This window comes from Miscanthus floridulus, chromosome 3 (assembly GCF_019320115.1).
Source record: "Miscanthus floridulus cultivar M001 chromosome 3, ASM1932011v1, whole genome shotgun sequence".
NCBI classification, from domain to species: domain Eukaryota; kingdom Viridiplantae; phylum Streptophyta; class Magnoliopsida; order Poales; family Poaceae; genus Miscanthus; species Miscanthus floridulus.
Genome location: NC_089582.1, coordinates 13523866 through 13540902, shown reverse-complemented (window position 1 = coordinate 13540902; position 17037 = coordinate 13523866). Strand labels below are relative to the sequence as shown.

The following is a 17037-nucleotide window of genomic DNA, read 5'->3' as shown; positions in this document are numbered from 1 at the left end:
CTGGCCAAAGAATTGAAAGGTAGGTACCCCTGATCGGAAGTAATGTCGTAATACTTTTTTGTCATGACGAACCATTGTAATTCTTGTAGATTACCGACATAAAACAAAGGCATAGTTCGATGTGCTGGTGCGGGAAGCCAAAGTCCAGAAGGACAACTTCAATACTATAACTGCCGCAATAAAACCAGTGCTCGACTGCGTCGACGTTGAACCGGTGCCCCGTCCTGATGGTAGGTAGCAAGGGCCAGACACCATCGTTCAGAGATGCAAGGCAGTATGGGAGAACTTCAAAAACTTCAACCGCGACGCCGTTTTGACCGCCGCTACTCATGCCCTTGCAGTGGTTCGGTCCCATTATCCGTCTGTCGACATCCAGTCGATAGGTGGTGGGTTCACCGATGGGCTGAGCGACGCGCAAACCCAGCAGCTGGAGGATGACGTTGAGGATGTGGCGAAAGTGCTTGTCGGCGATATAGACCTGTTTGGCGAAATAGAAACTATTGGCGAAGCTTAACAAACTGCCCGGATATTACCGCCTGTAACACTTGATTTATCTGGCTATGAAGAATCGCCGTATTATCAACCCGATGCAGTTATGCGTAATATAAGCGGTGTTCGATCAGTTAGTTTTCACTAAACTTGATGCCTTAGTTAGGTCATGATCCGTAACGCATAACGCGGAGCCCATGCGTATGTTGGAGAAACAGGCATTATCATAAGACCGTGGCCTACCGCCCAACACGCAGAGCACCGAGCTCATAGTACGTTTGGTGGGATGTTAGAGCCTTGGTGTCCTCCGGAGTTACTAGTGCGAAAAAGCGTGCTGCCCAGCAGCCAACTTGAGTAACTTGGCGAGAGAAATGGCTAAATCGGCGTCCGAGCAGTTAGTTCATGCCTGAAATCTAAGCCTTGACTAGCCCATAGTCCATAACGCCGAGCGCAGAGGCCCTGACACGTGTAGGACGAACAGGCATGGCCAAAGAACCACAGCCGACCAACCGTAACGCAGAGGGCGGAGCCCCTAAGCACGTGTAGGATGTAGTCAGAGACTGGGTCTTCTCCATAGAAAACAGAAGGAAAAAGGTGTGCTGCTTGACGATCGGCGGGCTATGTTGTGAAAATTGGAACGCAAGATCGTCGTTGTTTTTGTAGAAAAACCTATGCGACCCGGAGGAAGCATAGTAGGCGATTTTTGGAAAAATCGTGTTTGGTGATTGGGAGTTAACGTGTTCGGCGAATTGGAGAAGTCGTGTTCGGTGATCGGGAGTTAACGTGTTCGGTGAATTGGAGAAGTCGTGTTCGGTGATCGGGAGTTAACGTGTTCGGCGAATTGGAGAAGTCGTGTTTGGCGATCAGGAGTTAACGTGTTCGGCGAATTGGAGGAATCGTGTTCGGCGATTTTTGGAGTAATCATTTTTGGCGATTTTTGGAGTCGACGTGTTCGGCGAATTGGAGGAATCGTGTTCGGTGATCGGGAGTTAACATGTTCGGCGAATTGGGCGTGCTTGGCGAACGTGTTGGAGATCGCCATGTCATGGCGTATAGCCCGATGGCGATAAGTGAAACTTATAATAGATGAAAAAATGGAGGAAAATTATGGAGACTAGAACTTTATTAATATGAAAGTAAAGAATACATATCTATGTTATTTCAGGGATAGAAATGTATAAGGTGCTCTATGTGCTAAGAGTTGGGAACATCGATTCCATCTAAGTCACATAAGCGATAAGACCCTGGCTGAGTAACACCTTTGACGACGTAAGGGCCCTCCCAGGGCGAAGACAGCTTGTGAAGCCCTTCGATTTTTTGTTTTCGACGTAAGACGAGGTCGCCGATCGTGAACGAACGACCTTTGACGTTTTGGTTGTAATACCTCCGCAGACCTTCGTGGTACTTGGCCGTGCGAACGCAAGTAATCAGACGTTCTTCCTCAGCCCGATCAATGTCTTCTATCCGAACAGCTGCGGCCTGCTCTTCATCATAATTTTCCACTCTAGGTGCTCGGAATGCAATATCCACTGGGAGTATGGCCTCTGAGCCATATACCATAAAATATGGAGATACGCCGGTACTGCGACTAGCTTGAGTGCGCAGTCCCCAGACCATAGCTGGTAGTTCTTTGAGCCATCTGCCCGGATGCTTTTCTTCTCTTTGATAGAGCCTTTTCTTGAGGGCATCGAGGATCATACCGTTAGCCCGCTCGACCTAACCATTAGCTCTAAGATGGGCAACGGAAACGTATTTAACAGAGATGCACCTATCTTCGCAGAAGTCCCAAAAATGATGGCCGGTAAAAGATGTCCCGAGGTCGGTGATGATGCTATTCGGGAGACTGAATCTATGTACGATGTCTTCAAAGAGCTCGACTGCTTTCTTAGCAGTAGCTGCGACGAGTGGTTTGTACTCGATCCACTTGGAGAACTTATCAATGGCGATGTACACATACCGGAAACCTCCTAGCATTGGTTTGAAAGGCCTGATCATATCCAGTCCCCAGCATGCGAATGGCCAGGAAGCTGGAATGGTCTGTAATTCTTGTGCTGGCACATGTATTTGCTTAGCGAAAAATTGACACCCCTCACATCATCGAACGAGATCTTCTGCATCGGTAATAGCCGTGGGCCAGTAAAAACCTGCCCGGAAAGCTTTGCCGACCAGTGTTCTTGAAGCCGCGTGATTGCCACAGGAACCGGAGTGAATTTCGGAAAGTAGCTTCACACCGTCGTCTTGGATGATGCACTTTTGCAGTATTCCTTCCTTGGCACTTTTCCTCATCAGGCTACCGTCTACCAGCACGTAATGCTTACTTCGGCGAATTAGTCGTTCAGATTCGATTTTGTCGGCGGGTGTTTCATCGCTGGAGAGGTATTTGATGAACTGTTCCCTCCAATCGGCGACTGGCGAAGGTACCGTGAGTACCAACTGCTCGGCTAGGGTACTTCTACAACTTCCTTATCCTCTTTTATAGATGGTGCCAGGAGGTCTTGGATGAAAACTCCTGGCGGAGCCGTGGCTCGAGAAGATCCTATCTTTGATAGCTGGTCGGCTAGCTGGTTTTGATCCCGTAGCACGTGGTGGTACTCGATACCGTAGAATTTCCCTTCAATTTTTCTAATTTCGGCGCAGTATGCGTCCATTTTTTCACTAGAACAGGACCAATCCTTATTGAGTTGGTTGATAACCAGCGCGGAATCCCCATATACCATGAGGCGTTTGACGCCGAGCTCGATGGCTATACGGAGACCATGGAGACATGCTTCGTACTCCGCAGCATTGTTGGAGGCCGGAAAATGTATGTGGAGAACATATCAGAGTTTGTCCTTTGTCGGCGTGATGAATAGAATGCCCGCACCAGCACCATTGATGTTAAGGGCACCGTCAAAGTACATCACCCAGTGCTCGGGGCAAGTGGCGGCAATGGGTTCTTGGATCTCGGTCCACTCGGTGATGAAATCAGCAAGCGCCTGTGACTTAACTGTTGGTCTGCTTCTGAAATCAATGGAGTAAGTGACGAGCTCCACGGCCCACTTGATGATACGGCCATTGGCCTCTTTATTGCGGAGAATATCCCCCAGAGGGAACTCTATGACCACGGCGATCTTGTAGTATTCGAAGTAATGTCGGAGCTTGCGTGAGGTAATCAAAATTGCATATAACAGCTTTTGCACCTGAGGATAACGAGTTTTGGGCTCATTAAGTACCTCGCTGATGAAATAGACCGGATGTTGCACCTTGTAGGCGTGTCCGGCTTCCTCGCGTTCGACGACAATAGCCGTACTAACAACGCGAGAGGTGGCGGTGATGTAAACCAGCAGAGTTTCGTCTGGTCGTGGTGCTGTCATGATTGGAGGTTTTGTTAGAAACAACTTGAGCTGCTCGAAAGCTGTATCTTCCTCCTCTAACCAAGAAAAAAGCTCGGAGGCCTTGAGGAGCTTGAAGAAAGGTAGCCCTTTTTCACCGAGACGCGAGATAAAACGGCTTAGCGTAGCCATGCAACCCATAAGCTTCTGTATATCTTTGACACACGTCGACCGTTTCATGTTGGTGATGGCGGAGACCTTGTCAGGGTTTGGTTCGATGCCCCGAGCGCTGACGATGTAGCCAAGCAGGATACCGGATGGAACTCCAAAGATGCACTTTGAAGGGTTCAGCTTCCATCGGTATTTGCTTAGGTTGGAGAAAGTTTCTTCAAGGTCGGTGATAAGATTGTCAGCGGTTCTAGTCTTGACGACCATGTCGTCGATGTAGGCTTTGATGTTGCGGCCAATCTGTTAGTCGAGGCACGTCTGGATAGCCCTTTGGTAGGTCGCGCCGGCGTTCTTTAGTCCGAAGGACATAGTGGTGTAGCAGTATGCACCGAAAGGCGTGATGAACGACGTTTTGACCTGGTCTTCCTCCTTGAGGGAGATCTGATGGTAGCCTGAGTAACAGTCAAGAAAGGAGAGTAACTCACAGCTAGCGGTGGAGTCTACAACCTCATCTATCCGAGGCAGGCCGAAGGGATCTTTAGGGCAGTGTTTGTTAAGATCAGTATAATCAACACACATTCTCCATTCTTTATTCTTTTTCTTAACAAGAATAGGATTAGCTAACCAATCTGGATGATACACTTCTTTTATAAATCCGGCAGCTAAGAGCTGTTTTATTTCTACCCTAATAGCCTCCTTTTTGTCCGGCGTGAATCAGCAAAGTTTCTGCTTGATCGGTTTAGCGGTCGGCGAGACATTCAAGGAGTGCTCGATCTTCTCCCGTGGTACCCCCGGCATGTCTACAGGTTTCCAAGCAAACACGTCAGCGTTGGCATGTAGGAAGGAGACGAGCGCGCTTTCCTATTTGGGGTCAAGGTGAGCCCCAATTTTCACCGTCTTGGAAGGGTCGTCGAGGCTGAGGCCGATCTCCTTGACTTCCTTGGACTTGGCGGAGGCACGGGGAGGCTCTGGGATCTCCATGTCGTCAGCAGATGCCGTCTTGGCTTCGGCGACCACGCTAGTCATCTGGATGGAGAAGTCGGTGGCTTTGGCGAGGGCGAGACTTTCTGTTTCGTAGGCGTAGGCGACGGAGAGGTTGGCCCGCAGAGACAGGACTCCTGCAGGCAAAGGCATCTTCAACACCAAATACGCGTAGTGCGGAACAGCCATGAACTTGGTCAGAGCCGGACGCCCTAGTATGCCATGGTAGGCGGTGTCGAAGTCGGTGACATAAAAGTTGATATGCTCCACTCGGTAGTTGGTTGCTGTGCCGAACTGTACTAGTAGGGTAATTTCCCCAAGTGGTCTGGATGCCCTATCAGGTACCACACCCCAGAAGGAGGAGTCTGAGGGCGTGAGGTCTATTGTCCTGAGGCCGAGCTCCCTTAGGGCCCTGGCAAAGAGTAGATTCAAAGCGCTTCCACCGTCGACAAGGACTTTTCTGAAGAGCACCTTCTGGACAGTCACGTCAAGGACGAGGGGAAAACGCCCTGTGTAGGGTATGTCCGCCCACTGGTCGGCCCTGTTGAAGGTGATGGGGATTTCAGACCATCGGCGATAGCTAGGGTTGGCGGTAGTTTCCTCTGAAGCGACGGCGAGCACTCGTCGGGCGGCGAGCTTCCGTTCCCTTCTGCTCTCGTTAGCGGCAAAACCCCCGAAGATGGTGGCGACCACCTTGTCATGGTCCTAGAAGGCATTGTTATTATCCCCAGGTGGTCGGCATCCTCCGTTCCCACCATTGTCGTCGTTGTACTTTTTCTCCTGGAACTCCTTAGCCAAACCAAGGCAATCTTTCATCTTGTGTTTGGCGTTCTTGTGCAGGGGGCACGGTCCATCGAGGATCTTCTTGTACTGCTCATCGTAGTTACGCTTTGCGCGCGGCTCATTGACGTTGGCAACAAAGTGATCTGGTCGGCGGCGGCGATTCTGACCAGGCTTGAATCCATCTGGCCGATCTCGTCTGTTGTCGCGATGGAAACTGCGGTCGTCGTAGCGGCGATCGTTGTATTGTCGATTGTTGTTGTGGTCGTCGTGGCAGCGAATGTTGTTTTGTCGGTCATCGTTGCGGTCGTCGTGGCGGCAAGGCGGGTGATTAGTACCCGTATCTTCATTAAAACGTACCTCCGCTTCCTTGGCGTCGGCGTACTGGTTGGCGGTGGTGATCATCTCGCTGATGCCGGTAGGAGGCTTTCTGTTGAACTTAGAATGGAGTTCACGGTGATGAAGTCCTTGGACGAAGGCGGTGATGACTTCGGCTTCCGTGATGTTGGGAATAGAATTCCTCATCTCGGAGAAGTGTCTGATGTAGCTACGGAGTAGTCCGGATGACTTTTGGTTGATGCGGTTGAGATCGTGCTTGGTGCCCGGCCGCCTGCATGTGGCCATGTAGTTGTCGGTGAAAACTCTCTTCAGATCTTCCCAAGATCCGATGGAGTCCGGGGCAAGGCTTGTGAACCAGCTCATGGCGGCTGGCGTAAGCATGACGTGGAGATAATTTGCCATGATGTTGGTGTCTCCTCCGACGGCGCAGACGGCGGTGGCGTAAGCCTACAGCCACTGAGTTGGGTTCATCCTTCCTTCGTAGGGCTCGACCCCGGTGATTTTGAAACCACGGGGCCACTGGAGCGTTCGGAGCGCCCTGGTGAACGCAGGGGGCCCTTCCGGGTTGTCGGCACCGATATCAGCAGTATTGCCGGTGATGATCGGCTCCAGAGCTGAGTCCGGGTTACCGTACTCCTGCTCGTAATCTTGGTGGCGTCGCACTTCATCTTCATGGTGCCCGAAGCGGCGTTGATCGATACGCCGTCGTGCATCCCGAAGGTTACTGAGGTGCACTCGGGCATCTTGTTCGACCTCTTGGTCGTGCTAGCGATGATGCTCGGCGTGGTGGCCTCCGACTCCCACCTGGGGAGGTAGTGATTGGTCGGTGAAACGGCTTTGACTGGGGCGGCGATTAGATCTAGGATCGGCTAATCGGCGAACCACGCTTGTGGAGCACGATGGTCTCTGAACCTCTCGGATCTCATTAACTTGACAGTGTACCGCTTTTAGCATAGCGGCGACCTTGGCAAGCTCGGGCGTCTGCGGGAGGTGTGCATGTTTGTTGGCGGCCACCGCCAGATTGGCGCTCGGAGTTTTGAAGACGTCGTGGCCGTCGACGCGGAGGAATTCTTCATTGAGGTTGCGATGGAGGGGCCTTCCCTGCAAATCGAACTGGTTATCGCGAGCGGCCTCGGCCATCGCAATGGCGCATTCGTTATCACGGCGTTGCGCGCAGTTGGCATTCCTGTTTTCTCGGGTGGCGCGTTCCTCATCTGTTTTGCCGTTCCGAGGAGGGCTATCGATGCTGACGTTGAAGATTGCGCCACCCCGGAAAGGCGGGAGAGGGGGTTGCCCGGTGAAGGTCTCGGTGAGAAGCTCCGTGGACCCTTGAGACTTGGAGTCTGGATTTTCCTCTAGGATGGTTTGGAGGGATGTTTCGAGACCTCGGCTGGCGTGCAGCATGTTGATGGTTGGTGGGAGCTGGTTGGCGAGCTGGTCGGCGAATTTGCCACTCAGGGCGCCCTGATACGTAGCGGTGTTGTTGACGAGCATGAAGGGCAGGGTCACGAGCCCTGAAGTTTGCCGAGCATTGAACACCGATAGATCAGGATCGGAGGGTGCTCGATGCTGAACAAGAGTGTCTAGAGCCGACTCAGCAATGGAGAGGCAATTGGTGAGTTTCAGGCCGACCCGATCGATAGACTCGATCAGATCGTCATTGTTGACATGCCTCCTCTGGTAGCAAGGAAGCGAGCGGCGAGTGGCTGATGAAGTCGGCCCTAGAAGTGGTTCTGAGATTGGATCTGCGGTTACAGGTGCGAGGGTGGTCAGCGCAGAACGGATCTGCACCGGCTCAAGAAGCTCTCCAACTCCGTCGGCGTTGATGACCCACGTGATGGATCCGACCGTGAAGATCTAGCCGGGCTGCGGGAGGGACGAAGAGCCTGCAGAAAAAATCATCTTGTTCAACAAGGAAACAGCACGCACACTCCTACCTGGCGCGCCAACTGTCGATAGAATATCGTCGGCAGTCCACCGAGGGGTATCCCGCGATGGTAGATTGATCGACAGAGGAGCGTGTAATCAAGAACAAGAAGGCAACAGAGACACATGAGTTATACAGGTTCAGGCCATCAGTATGACGTAATACCTTACTCCTGTGGTTTGTTGGTTTGTATTAGCTATCGTATGATTTGCCGTGATTTCGTAGGGGGTCCCTACCCGCCTTATATAGTCTGGGGGGCAAGGTTACAAGTCGGTTAGATCTGAGAGATAACCGAAAAGTAATAACAGATTACAAGAAACATGGGATCGTACGTATCCTATCAGATCTTGTAACATCTTCAGGATATCCTCCCCGTGCCTTGCGGGAGTCGCCGAGCAGAATCGTGCCCCGCAAGGCTCCTTCTTGTGGGCTGGGCCGCCCCTGGAGGCATAGCCCATGTGACCTGCCATGGGTATCCGGGTCGTACCCCCCACACATATTATAGCTAAAACTAAAGCTAACAGATTAGAGCCACCTACTAGTTAATGTGCAAAAGCACAACTCTACAAAAGAAGAAACCACCATCACATTATCGATGCATGATCGCCATTGTTGTTGGAACCTTGATTGTTGTCAACATTTGCAGCATGAAGATCCCCATTGGTGTGGCCAACATCATTACCATTGTTGGCAGATTATGAGGCAGCATGAGAAGACCTAGTTGCCTGAATGTGAACAAAGTTATAGTAAGTGGAATTGTCTCCCAACAATATAACACTTTTAGCAAAGCCTCTAAATTGGACAAGGTTACAATAGTAAGTGGAATTGGACAAGGTTTAAAGTATTCAAACTGCTGGTTTTCAAGGTGTGAAATATTACAAACCAACATAAGGCCACTTCCTCACTGCAATAGCCATGCAAATTCACTGCAGCAGCTATACAACAATCAACATGAGGCCACTTCCTCACGGTTGCACTGTATCTGCTATAACATAAGCATCTAAAGCTAGAGCCGCTATAAAGTGATAAAATTTGTTTGCACATTGTCGATAAAAGCTGGTTACTTGGGATAAACAGGTAGAGATGTCCAAATCACATGAAAACAATCCCAAAAGAACCATATCAAGAAGATTCTGTAGTGCTAGACAACCAGGAGCAATAAAATTCCAACAAGTCAAATGAACAAAGAAAGCAGGCACGGAGCCAGCGGTGGGGCTAGGGGGGCTCCAACCCCCCTACCGCTCGCGAGCAAGCGAAGCCCCGTAGAGCCGCCGTCTGAAATTTCAGTTGTAGATGTACAGGTAGGAGGGGCTGAGATTTGCTGAACCTCTTTTCTTGCTAATTGACGTTGTTTAGCCCCTCCTAAATTTTTTCCTAGCTTCGTCCCTGAAAGGAAGCATTGACTACATTTAACTGTCACCTTATCCATCCATAAATACTAAGGGAAGTCAAAGAAACACATCATTTGGCATCAGAATAACCAAAAAGAAGATAAAGAACAAAAATAGTAAACCTACACAAGTAGCAGATACGTGATTGAACTATTTGATTTATATCAGTTGTGCACACGATAACCAAAAAGCATGATATTCTGGGCTGACTTTGTGTCCCCGTACTTGGACAGCTGCTCATTTTGCCTATTGATCATCAATACACAATCACATCTGGATGCACTGGCCCAATGCACTAAACATTTTGCTTCTGAAAGGAAAGTTACCGTACCTAAAATTCTCCAAGGTCGGCAGCTGTGTTATCTCCTTGAACAGCTCCTCATTGAAGGAGGTGAACACCTTCAGATCCTTCACGAGAATCTCCACAGCCTTGGCCCTATCATGCCTGTGACACCGACAGCAAATTCAGCAAAAAAAAACAACCTTGACAACAACAAGGGACCAAGAGTAGCGTAGTGATGAGTCGGTCACCTATCAAGGGCCTCGAGGTACTTCTGCTTGCGGATCTCAAAGAAGATCTTCGTGGAGTAGCCGTTGTCCTCCACCTTGGTGAAGCTGCTGAGGTACCTCTCCACCTCGTCCCACTCACCGCCCTGCACGAGGTCCTCGAAGTGCTTCATGTTGAAGTAGAAGCCCGACTCCTGCTCCAGCCTTCACGGGCAACCGCAAAAAGCATCAAAAATCCCAGCTCACCCAGCAAAGCAAGGCTCCAAAAACCCCATTCATGATCATGGCGAGTACTCACTTGTGCACTGTTTTCTTGAACTTCTCCTCATCGAGGAACTGAAGGATGAGGAAAACCAGCTCCCTGCTAAGAGACGACATGGCTCCCCCGATCCCAGCCGGAGCCTCCAGCTCTCAAAAACCCGCCTAAACCTCGGGCCGCCACCCATGCAGACATTGAAGGTTGCTACTGCTACCTCACTTATAGTGCCACAATACTTTTCCAAAAGTACCACAAACTGATAAACTAGTGAATTCTACATTTTCACAACCACAATTGAACATAGTTTTGCAATTCAGTTAACCAAATCAACTTGGATCATGATTCCTGGCTGACCAAACCATGCTTTAAAATGTTGGCATTAACCTATTCTCAAATGCCACACATGCAACAAAGAGAGCAAGTTAAACATGTTATTGTGAAAGCACGACTTACCAGCAACTCATAGAGAAAAGACGGAGCCTCAAACAACATGTAGCAGTGGCGGAGCGGAGCACGGAGACTGAGAATATGAGTAGAAATAAGCGCCAAAAAGTCTTGTGTTACACAGCATAACAAAGGCCCCGTTCAGCTTACCCCATATTCAGCTTGTTCGGCTTCTTTTTTCAGCCGGAACAGTATTTGTCTCTCACAACAATTCAGCCAGAATAGTGTTTTTTAGCCAGTTTCAGCCAAAATTCTGCCAGCCGAACGGGGCCAAAAAGGAGAAATAATCTCAAATACTAATGTGTCCAGAGAGTCAAACCATCATTGCTGACTTGTTCATTAATTTTAGCTATTTTGTTTCACTTAACACAAGAACTCCAGATTATTCAGAAAGGCGTTAATCTTTTTCTGGTCAAGCTACACATCAATTCTAGATTATCCAGAAAGGCATGCGGGACAGCAACTCATATTTAATCATAGATAGTCATATTCCAGGACATCTATTAAGCATAGATAGTCATAATTGAACGGATTGAGTAAAGCAATTTTTATAATATATTACTTTACTAGTAAGCTAAATCAGGATTAACACATCATCTTTTACACTAGAGTAGAGGAGTAAAGTATATCACCTTACACTTGGGGTTAGATCAGATCGGTTCCGAATATAGATAACCAAATAGCTTAAATTGGGGTTCGTGCTCAGTTTTGCACGAAAGAAGGGAATAGAAGCGACAAGCATACCTAGCGGCGCCAGGACGGGCCGCTCCCTAGAGACCGCGTGCAGACCGCCGGCGGATCTGGCGCAGGGAGGTCGCGTGCAGGTGCGTCGCCGGCAGATCTGGCACAGGCCTCGACTGGCAGCGGGCCTGGGGAAGCGCACGGGAGGGGCCGTGCTAGAAGGGGCGATGTCCGTCGGCGGGCTAGGGTGGCGCCCGGCGACGCACAGGAGGGGCCGCACCGAGAGGGCCAGCCGCGGATAGGTGAACCTGGGGCGGCGCCACGGGAGGGGCCGCGCCGAGAGGGCCGGCCGTGAAGAGGCAGATCTGGGGCGGCGCATGGGAGGGGCGGTGGGGCTAGGGCTGGGGCGACGGGAGAGGCCGCCCATAGCCTGGTGGCATGCGGGTGAGAATGAAAAGAGAGGCGGCGTGTGCTTCTGTGCCTGGGTTCAGGTTTAGGATTTTTTTTTGTTTTCTTTTTGTTTTTTATATAATGCATTTGCTATTTACCGGGCTAAAAGGAGCTGAGGCGGCGCCAACCCTAAATCTGGTGTGTGCGATTGAATTTTTCTGTGCGTAATATATGACCGACAGGATAATTGCTATTTTCTCTGTGCGTTCCAACAAAACCGAGAGAATAATTATAATTTTTCTGTGTGTATTGTCACGTACAGAAAAATAATTGAATTTTCCTTTGAGTTTTTGTATTTTTCTGTCGGGGTTTTTAAAACCGACACATTAATGACTAATTTTTCTGTGTGTACCGAGAAAAACGCACAGAAAAATTCATCACCCGCAGAAGTATTCGAGTTTCCAGTAGTGTTTCTATAGTACTTGGCCTAGTATTGATATGTTTGTCTTTCCAGATCATTTTCTACCACCGTGTTGTTCCATCCAACGAAATGGTCAAGAGCTAATTTGCTTTTCTAGCCAAAGGACCCAAGGCGCTACCTTGTACCACCATCAGAAATTCTTTGATTGGAAATCCTCCTATTGTAGGATATCACGTCAGTCAATAAGTACTTCTGTTAATGCTGCGGGGCAACAGCTGCAGTCTGAACCTGAAGCACATGATTCTACAAGCATCTGGAGGGCAATATCATCTTCTCTAGATGCATTTTACGAGAGCCCAACCGTCGCACCTGCGTCACCACGTTGAGATGGCTCGCGCGCAACAGCGATGGCGTAGGCGAGCAGACGGAGTACAGCGATGAGTACCCACTCTAGGGCTGCGTACGCCAGCATGGATGCCTGCGCATCCTCCGGTGGAGCGTTGCTGCTAGCTTACAGCCGAGACGCCGCCATGGCTCCCACGCTAGCTCTCTCTTCCTCGCTCAACCACCCTACATCGAGATCTACTTTTGCAACACTCAGATGAAACGATTGCAACATACGACTGAAATAGATAAAATATTTGGAACAAAGCCATTGTAACATATGCTATATCTAGATAGAGCACTTGCAACATACATCTGAGACAAGTGAAATATTTTAGACAAACTCTTGCAACTTACATCTAAAACACTTGCAACATGTGCAACATCCTGATCTACTTTTGCAACATCCATATGAAACAATTGTAACATCTCTCTGAAACATCAAGAATACTTGAAACATACATTTGCAATATAGGGGAGGGAAAGGTCTGGGCCGGTTGCCATGGTGGGATTCAGCGCCACGCGGGCACTAGCGGCGACACGCGAGCACAACCACCACCACCATTGCGCTTGGCTCGACCGCTCGGGCGGCGAGCGCTATGAGAGGGAGCGGGCGACACGCGGCCGGAGCAAGGAGCGAGCGATGTGGGTGGGGCTCGTGACGGGCAGGAGCGAGGAGCAAGGAGAGAGTGGTGTGGGTGGGGCAGGAGTGAAGAGAAAGCGAGCGAGCGGCGCGGACTGAGGCACACGGTGGAAGAAAGCAGCGAGGCGGACTGAGACGCGCGATGTCCGGATGGGGCGGACGCCGGTGGCCAAGCATTATTGTTCTGTCCTGGACCGAGCTAAATTTTGCGGTTAGCGTTAATTAACCAACAGCATGGGCACAGTCCATACCTTATTAGTTCATCTATATATATTGGTAGAAAATCTATGTTCATCTATGGATTTCCTTTTTATCTTTTGAGTGAAATCTATGGATTTTCTAAAAGTCATAATCGGTTTGCACATGGGCTTTGCAAAACACTGTACCGTGATCTGCAAATAGGAGCCATGTAAAGGCTCTGTTCGGCAGGACTTATTTTGGCTCCGGCTGATTTGTATGGCTGATTTGTTGTGAGAGAAAAACACTGTTTTCTGGCTTATAAGCTCAAGCGAACAGAGAAAAAAAAAGACGCACACTAATGCATTACTTTTTTATGCCCATACCAATGCATTACTAGTTCCGAACGACTTGTTTGGATTTTCAAATCTGATGCATATGCATCTGAATGGACCCGGCCAACAACTACTTAGCTAAGCTAGGTGTTTTGTAGTACAATGAGCAGTGTGTTAATCGTCAAAAAGTCACCTGAAATTTAGAGTCACTGGAAAAGTTTCATGAAGTTTGGAATCAAAAAGTCACCTGAAATGATAAGTTATATCCTTATTGGAATGGTCTTATTAAGTGAATGAGAACATGTGTCATCAACCAAACCTTGCAACCTTGCCCAAATGACTCTAGATGAACTCTACAACAAAAGTCATGAAGGATTCATGTTGAGCAAAGGTCAAGAAAATGCCTTAATCGGTCAAAAACTCTAAATTGAGCTTTACCGTGATGCTATTTTGACCGGTGTTGACCAATTGCTTACCGTGCTTTTATGGAGTTGCACCTTAAATAAAAGTTGAAGTTTGAGTGGAGTAGAACAAACTTTGTTTTTGGACCAAGAGCTAAATAAGCTTGTAAGAAAGTCAAAACGAGCCCTAAAGTTGGAATCCATGACTGTTTTGGGGAGCTCAAAATTTGGCTAAGTCTGGATGACTGAATTCAGGATTTCAGTTTTCATGTACCCCACTTTGGAGCCTTGTATCTCTCCAACCATACCAAATAAGACTTTGAACCTTTAAGAAAAGTTGTAGTACTCATATAGATCTACAACTCTTGTTACTACATTTTGTGCCAAAACTAAACAGATTAGGAGGTACGAAAGGACAAAGATTTATGTTCAGTCGCATTTTTGGGGTAGAATTGCGTTTTGAATCTCATTCTACAGCTAGCTCGGCGTGGTGTGACTACACGCCGAGGTTGGCCCTATGGCGTTGAATGACCCGACGCCGATGTACTGGGCCCCATGCATCACCGTGTCGCTGTCGACCGGGGTCGTCCGTGACGTGGCAAGACCTCGACGTCGTGTCAGTCGACGCCGACCCTTATACCTTGGCGTCATGTCCTAAGACGCCTAAAAATGATCTATTTTCAGCAAACGTTTTGGCTGGAGTCTTTTTGTAAAAAATGTTTTTAAAAGGGACCAAAATACAAAAATATCACTTGTACGTCTGCCCTGCTGCGCCGTTACGAGGCACGACTTGCGCGCGCGCACACCCAGACCCCACGACCCAGATGCGTTTATCCGTTCCGTTACTAAAACATGGCCTCCTTCGTTCTCTGTCAGACTTGTCAATTACTGCTGCCCTGCGTTTGTGATGTGACCGACAGTTTCGTCGCACGTCGTACATGTCAGTGTCGTCATTTGTGTGTGTGTGTTCTCCGAATCATACAGAGACGACAAATTTGCGAGCCGGATGTCAATTACGGTGCCGAAAACGTGTTTTTTTTAAAAAAAAAAAAGCAAATGGGATTACAGAACTGAATATGATATTTTACTTCCATTTGTTTCTGAAATTGCATGCATGCATTGGAAAACTAGCCATGCAAACGGGATTTCAAACGAAAACTGTGGATGATGCGCCCGCGGCGGCGCAAGCCCTTGGTAACAAAGAAGTCGTATCACTACGTCAGATTCTTACATTAAGAACGGGGCCATTTTTACTGTAGGGGCGGCTGGGGTTGGAAGCGCCCCTACAGTGGGTGTCCTCGGACCCCAGCAACCCAGCCGCCCCTAGAGATGGCACTGTAGGGGCGGCTGGTAACCTGAGCCGCCCCTACAGTTGGGGCTGCTCTGTAGGGGCGGCTCAATCACCAGCCGCCCCTACTGATGGCGCACAAATAAATTTCAAATTTTAAATTTTAAAATGTGTAAAACATTGTCACATCCAAGTTTGATCAAACTTAAATGCTGAAGCATGATTTTAGAAATTTTTAGGAAAAAAAACCATCACATTTGGAGTTAGTATGAGGGAGAACAACTAGTTACAAAGTTTATCCCCAAATTAAAAAGAGAAATCACACTGTTCTAGATGATCCTTACATGATCATAGTTAACAATGTGATTTCTCTTTTTAATCTATGGGTCAACTTTGTAACTAGTTTTTCTTCCTCATACTAACTCTAAATCTGATTATTTTTTTTCCTAAAATTTTCTAAAATCATTCTCTATCAATTTATTTTGTTGGTTTTGTCAATATATACATATAAAAAGTTTGAGCAATTTAAATTTTGAATTTCAAAAAAATACAACTTCAGATAAGATTTTGGTACCCCAAATGATTTCAGCTGAAAAAATGATAAATACCAAAGTTGAATAACTCATCAAGATCTACAACTTTTGTATTGGTCATTTCTTCATATGACAAAGTGGTAATGACATTGTTCACAAGTGTGACATATCTCATAACGTTTTATAAACTATATGAGACATGTGTAAGATTTGTTAACAATGTGAGCTAAGAATTTATCAAATTAAAAAATGACCAAAATAAAAGTTGTAGATATTCATGAGTTGAACAACTTTGGTATTCATCACTTTTTATGTTGAAATCAATTTGGGTCTCAAATTTTGGTTCGAACTTGTCGTTTTTCAAAATTTCAAATTTGAAAGGTTCAAATTTTGTCAAATGACAAGATGACTAAAATAAAAGTTGTAGATATTGATGAGTTGAACAACTTTGGTATTCATTACTTTTTATGTTGAAATCATTTTGGGTCTCCAATTTTGGTTCGAACTTGTCATTGTTTAAAATTTCAAATTTGAAAGGTTCAAATTTAGTCAAATGACAAGATAACCAAAATAAAAGTTCTAGATCTTGATGAGTTGAACAACTTTTGTATTCATCACTTTTACATCTAAAATCATTTAGGGTTTAAAATTTTGGTTTGAACTTGTCAAATTTCAAATTTCAAATTTTAAAATGCGTAAAACATTGTCACATCTAAGTTTGATCAAACTTAAATGCTGAAGAATGATTTTAGAAATTTTTATGAAAAAAAACCATCACATTTGGAGTTAGTATGAGGAAGAACAACTAGTTACAAAGTTTACCCACAGATTAAAAAGAGAAATCACACTGTTCTAGATGATCCTTACATGATCATAGTGAACAGTGTGATTTCTCTTTTTAATCTGTGGGTCAACTTTGTAACTAGTTTTTCTTCCTCATACTAACTCCAAATCTGATGATTTTTTTTTCCTAAAATTTTCTAAAATCATTCTCTATCAATTTATTTTGTTGGTTTTATCAATATATACATATGAAAAGTTTGAGCAATTTAAATTTTGAATTTCAAAAAAATGCAACTTCAGACAAGATTTTGGTACCCCAAATGATTTCAACTGAAAAAGTGATAAATACCAAAGTTGAATCACTCATCAAGATCTACAACTTTTATATTGGTCAACTCTTCATAT

At 47.1% G+C, this 17037-nt stretch overlaps 1 protein-coding gene across 1 annotated transcript; it reads right to left on the bottom strand.

Annotated features, from left to right (window-relative positions):
- Positions 1–9550: 9550 nt before the first annotated feature.
- LOC136543186 (protein TOPLESS-RELATED PROTEIN 2-like) lies at positions 9551–10324 on the bottom strand. The gene is made up of 4 exons (XM_066535711.1): positions 10192–10324; positions 9918–10097; positions 9718–9831; positions 9551–9632 (listed from the first exon to the last, which is right to left on the bottom strand). The coding sequence occupies exons 1-4, from the start codon at positions 10269–10271 to the stop codon at positions 9551–9553; spliced, it is 456 nt and encodes a 151-aa protein (XP_066391808.1). The 5' UTR covers positions 10272–10324.
- Positions 10325–17037: the final 6713 nt, after the last annotated feature.

Coding starts and splice junctions, on each gene's coding strand:
- LOC136543186 (XM_066535711.1), bottom strand. CDS start 10,271: ATGTCGTCTCTTAGCAGGGAGCTGGTTTTCCTCATCCTTCAGTTCCTC. Junction 9,832..9,917: donor TACCTCGAGGCCCTTGATAG/GTGACCGACTCA, acceptor TCGGTGTCACAG/GCATGATAGGGCCAAGGCTG. Junction 9,633..9,717: donor CCGACCTTGGAGAATTTTAG/GTACGGTAACTT, acceptor GATGATCAATAG/GCAAAATGAGCAGCTGTCCA.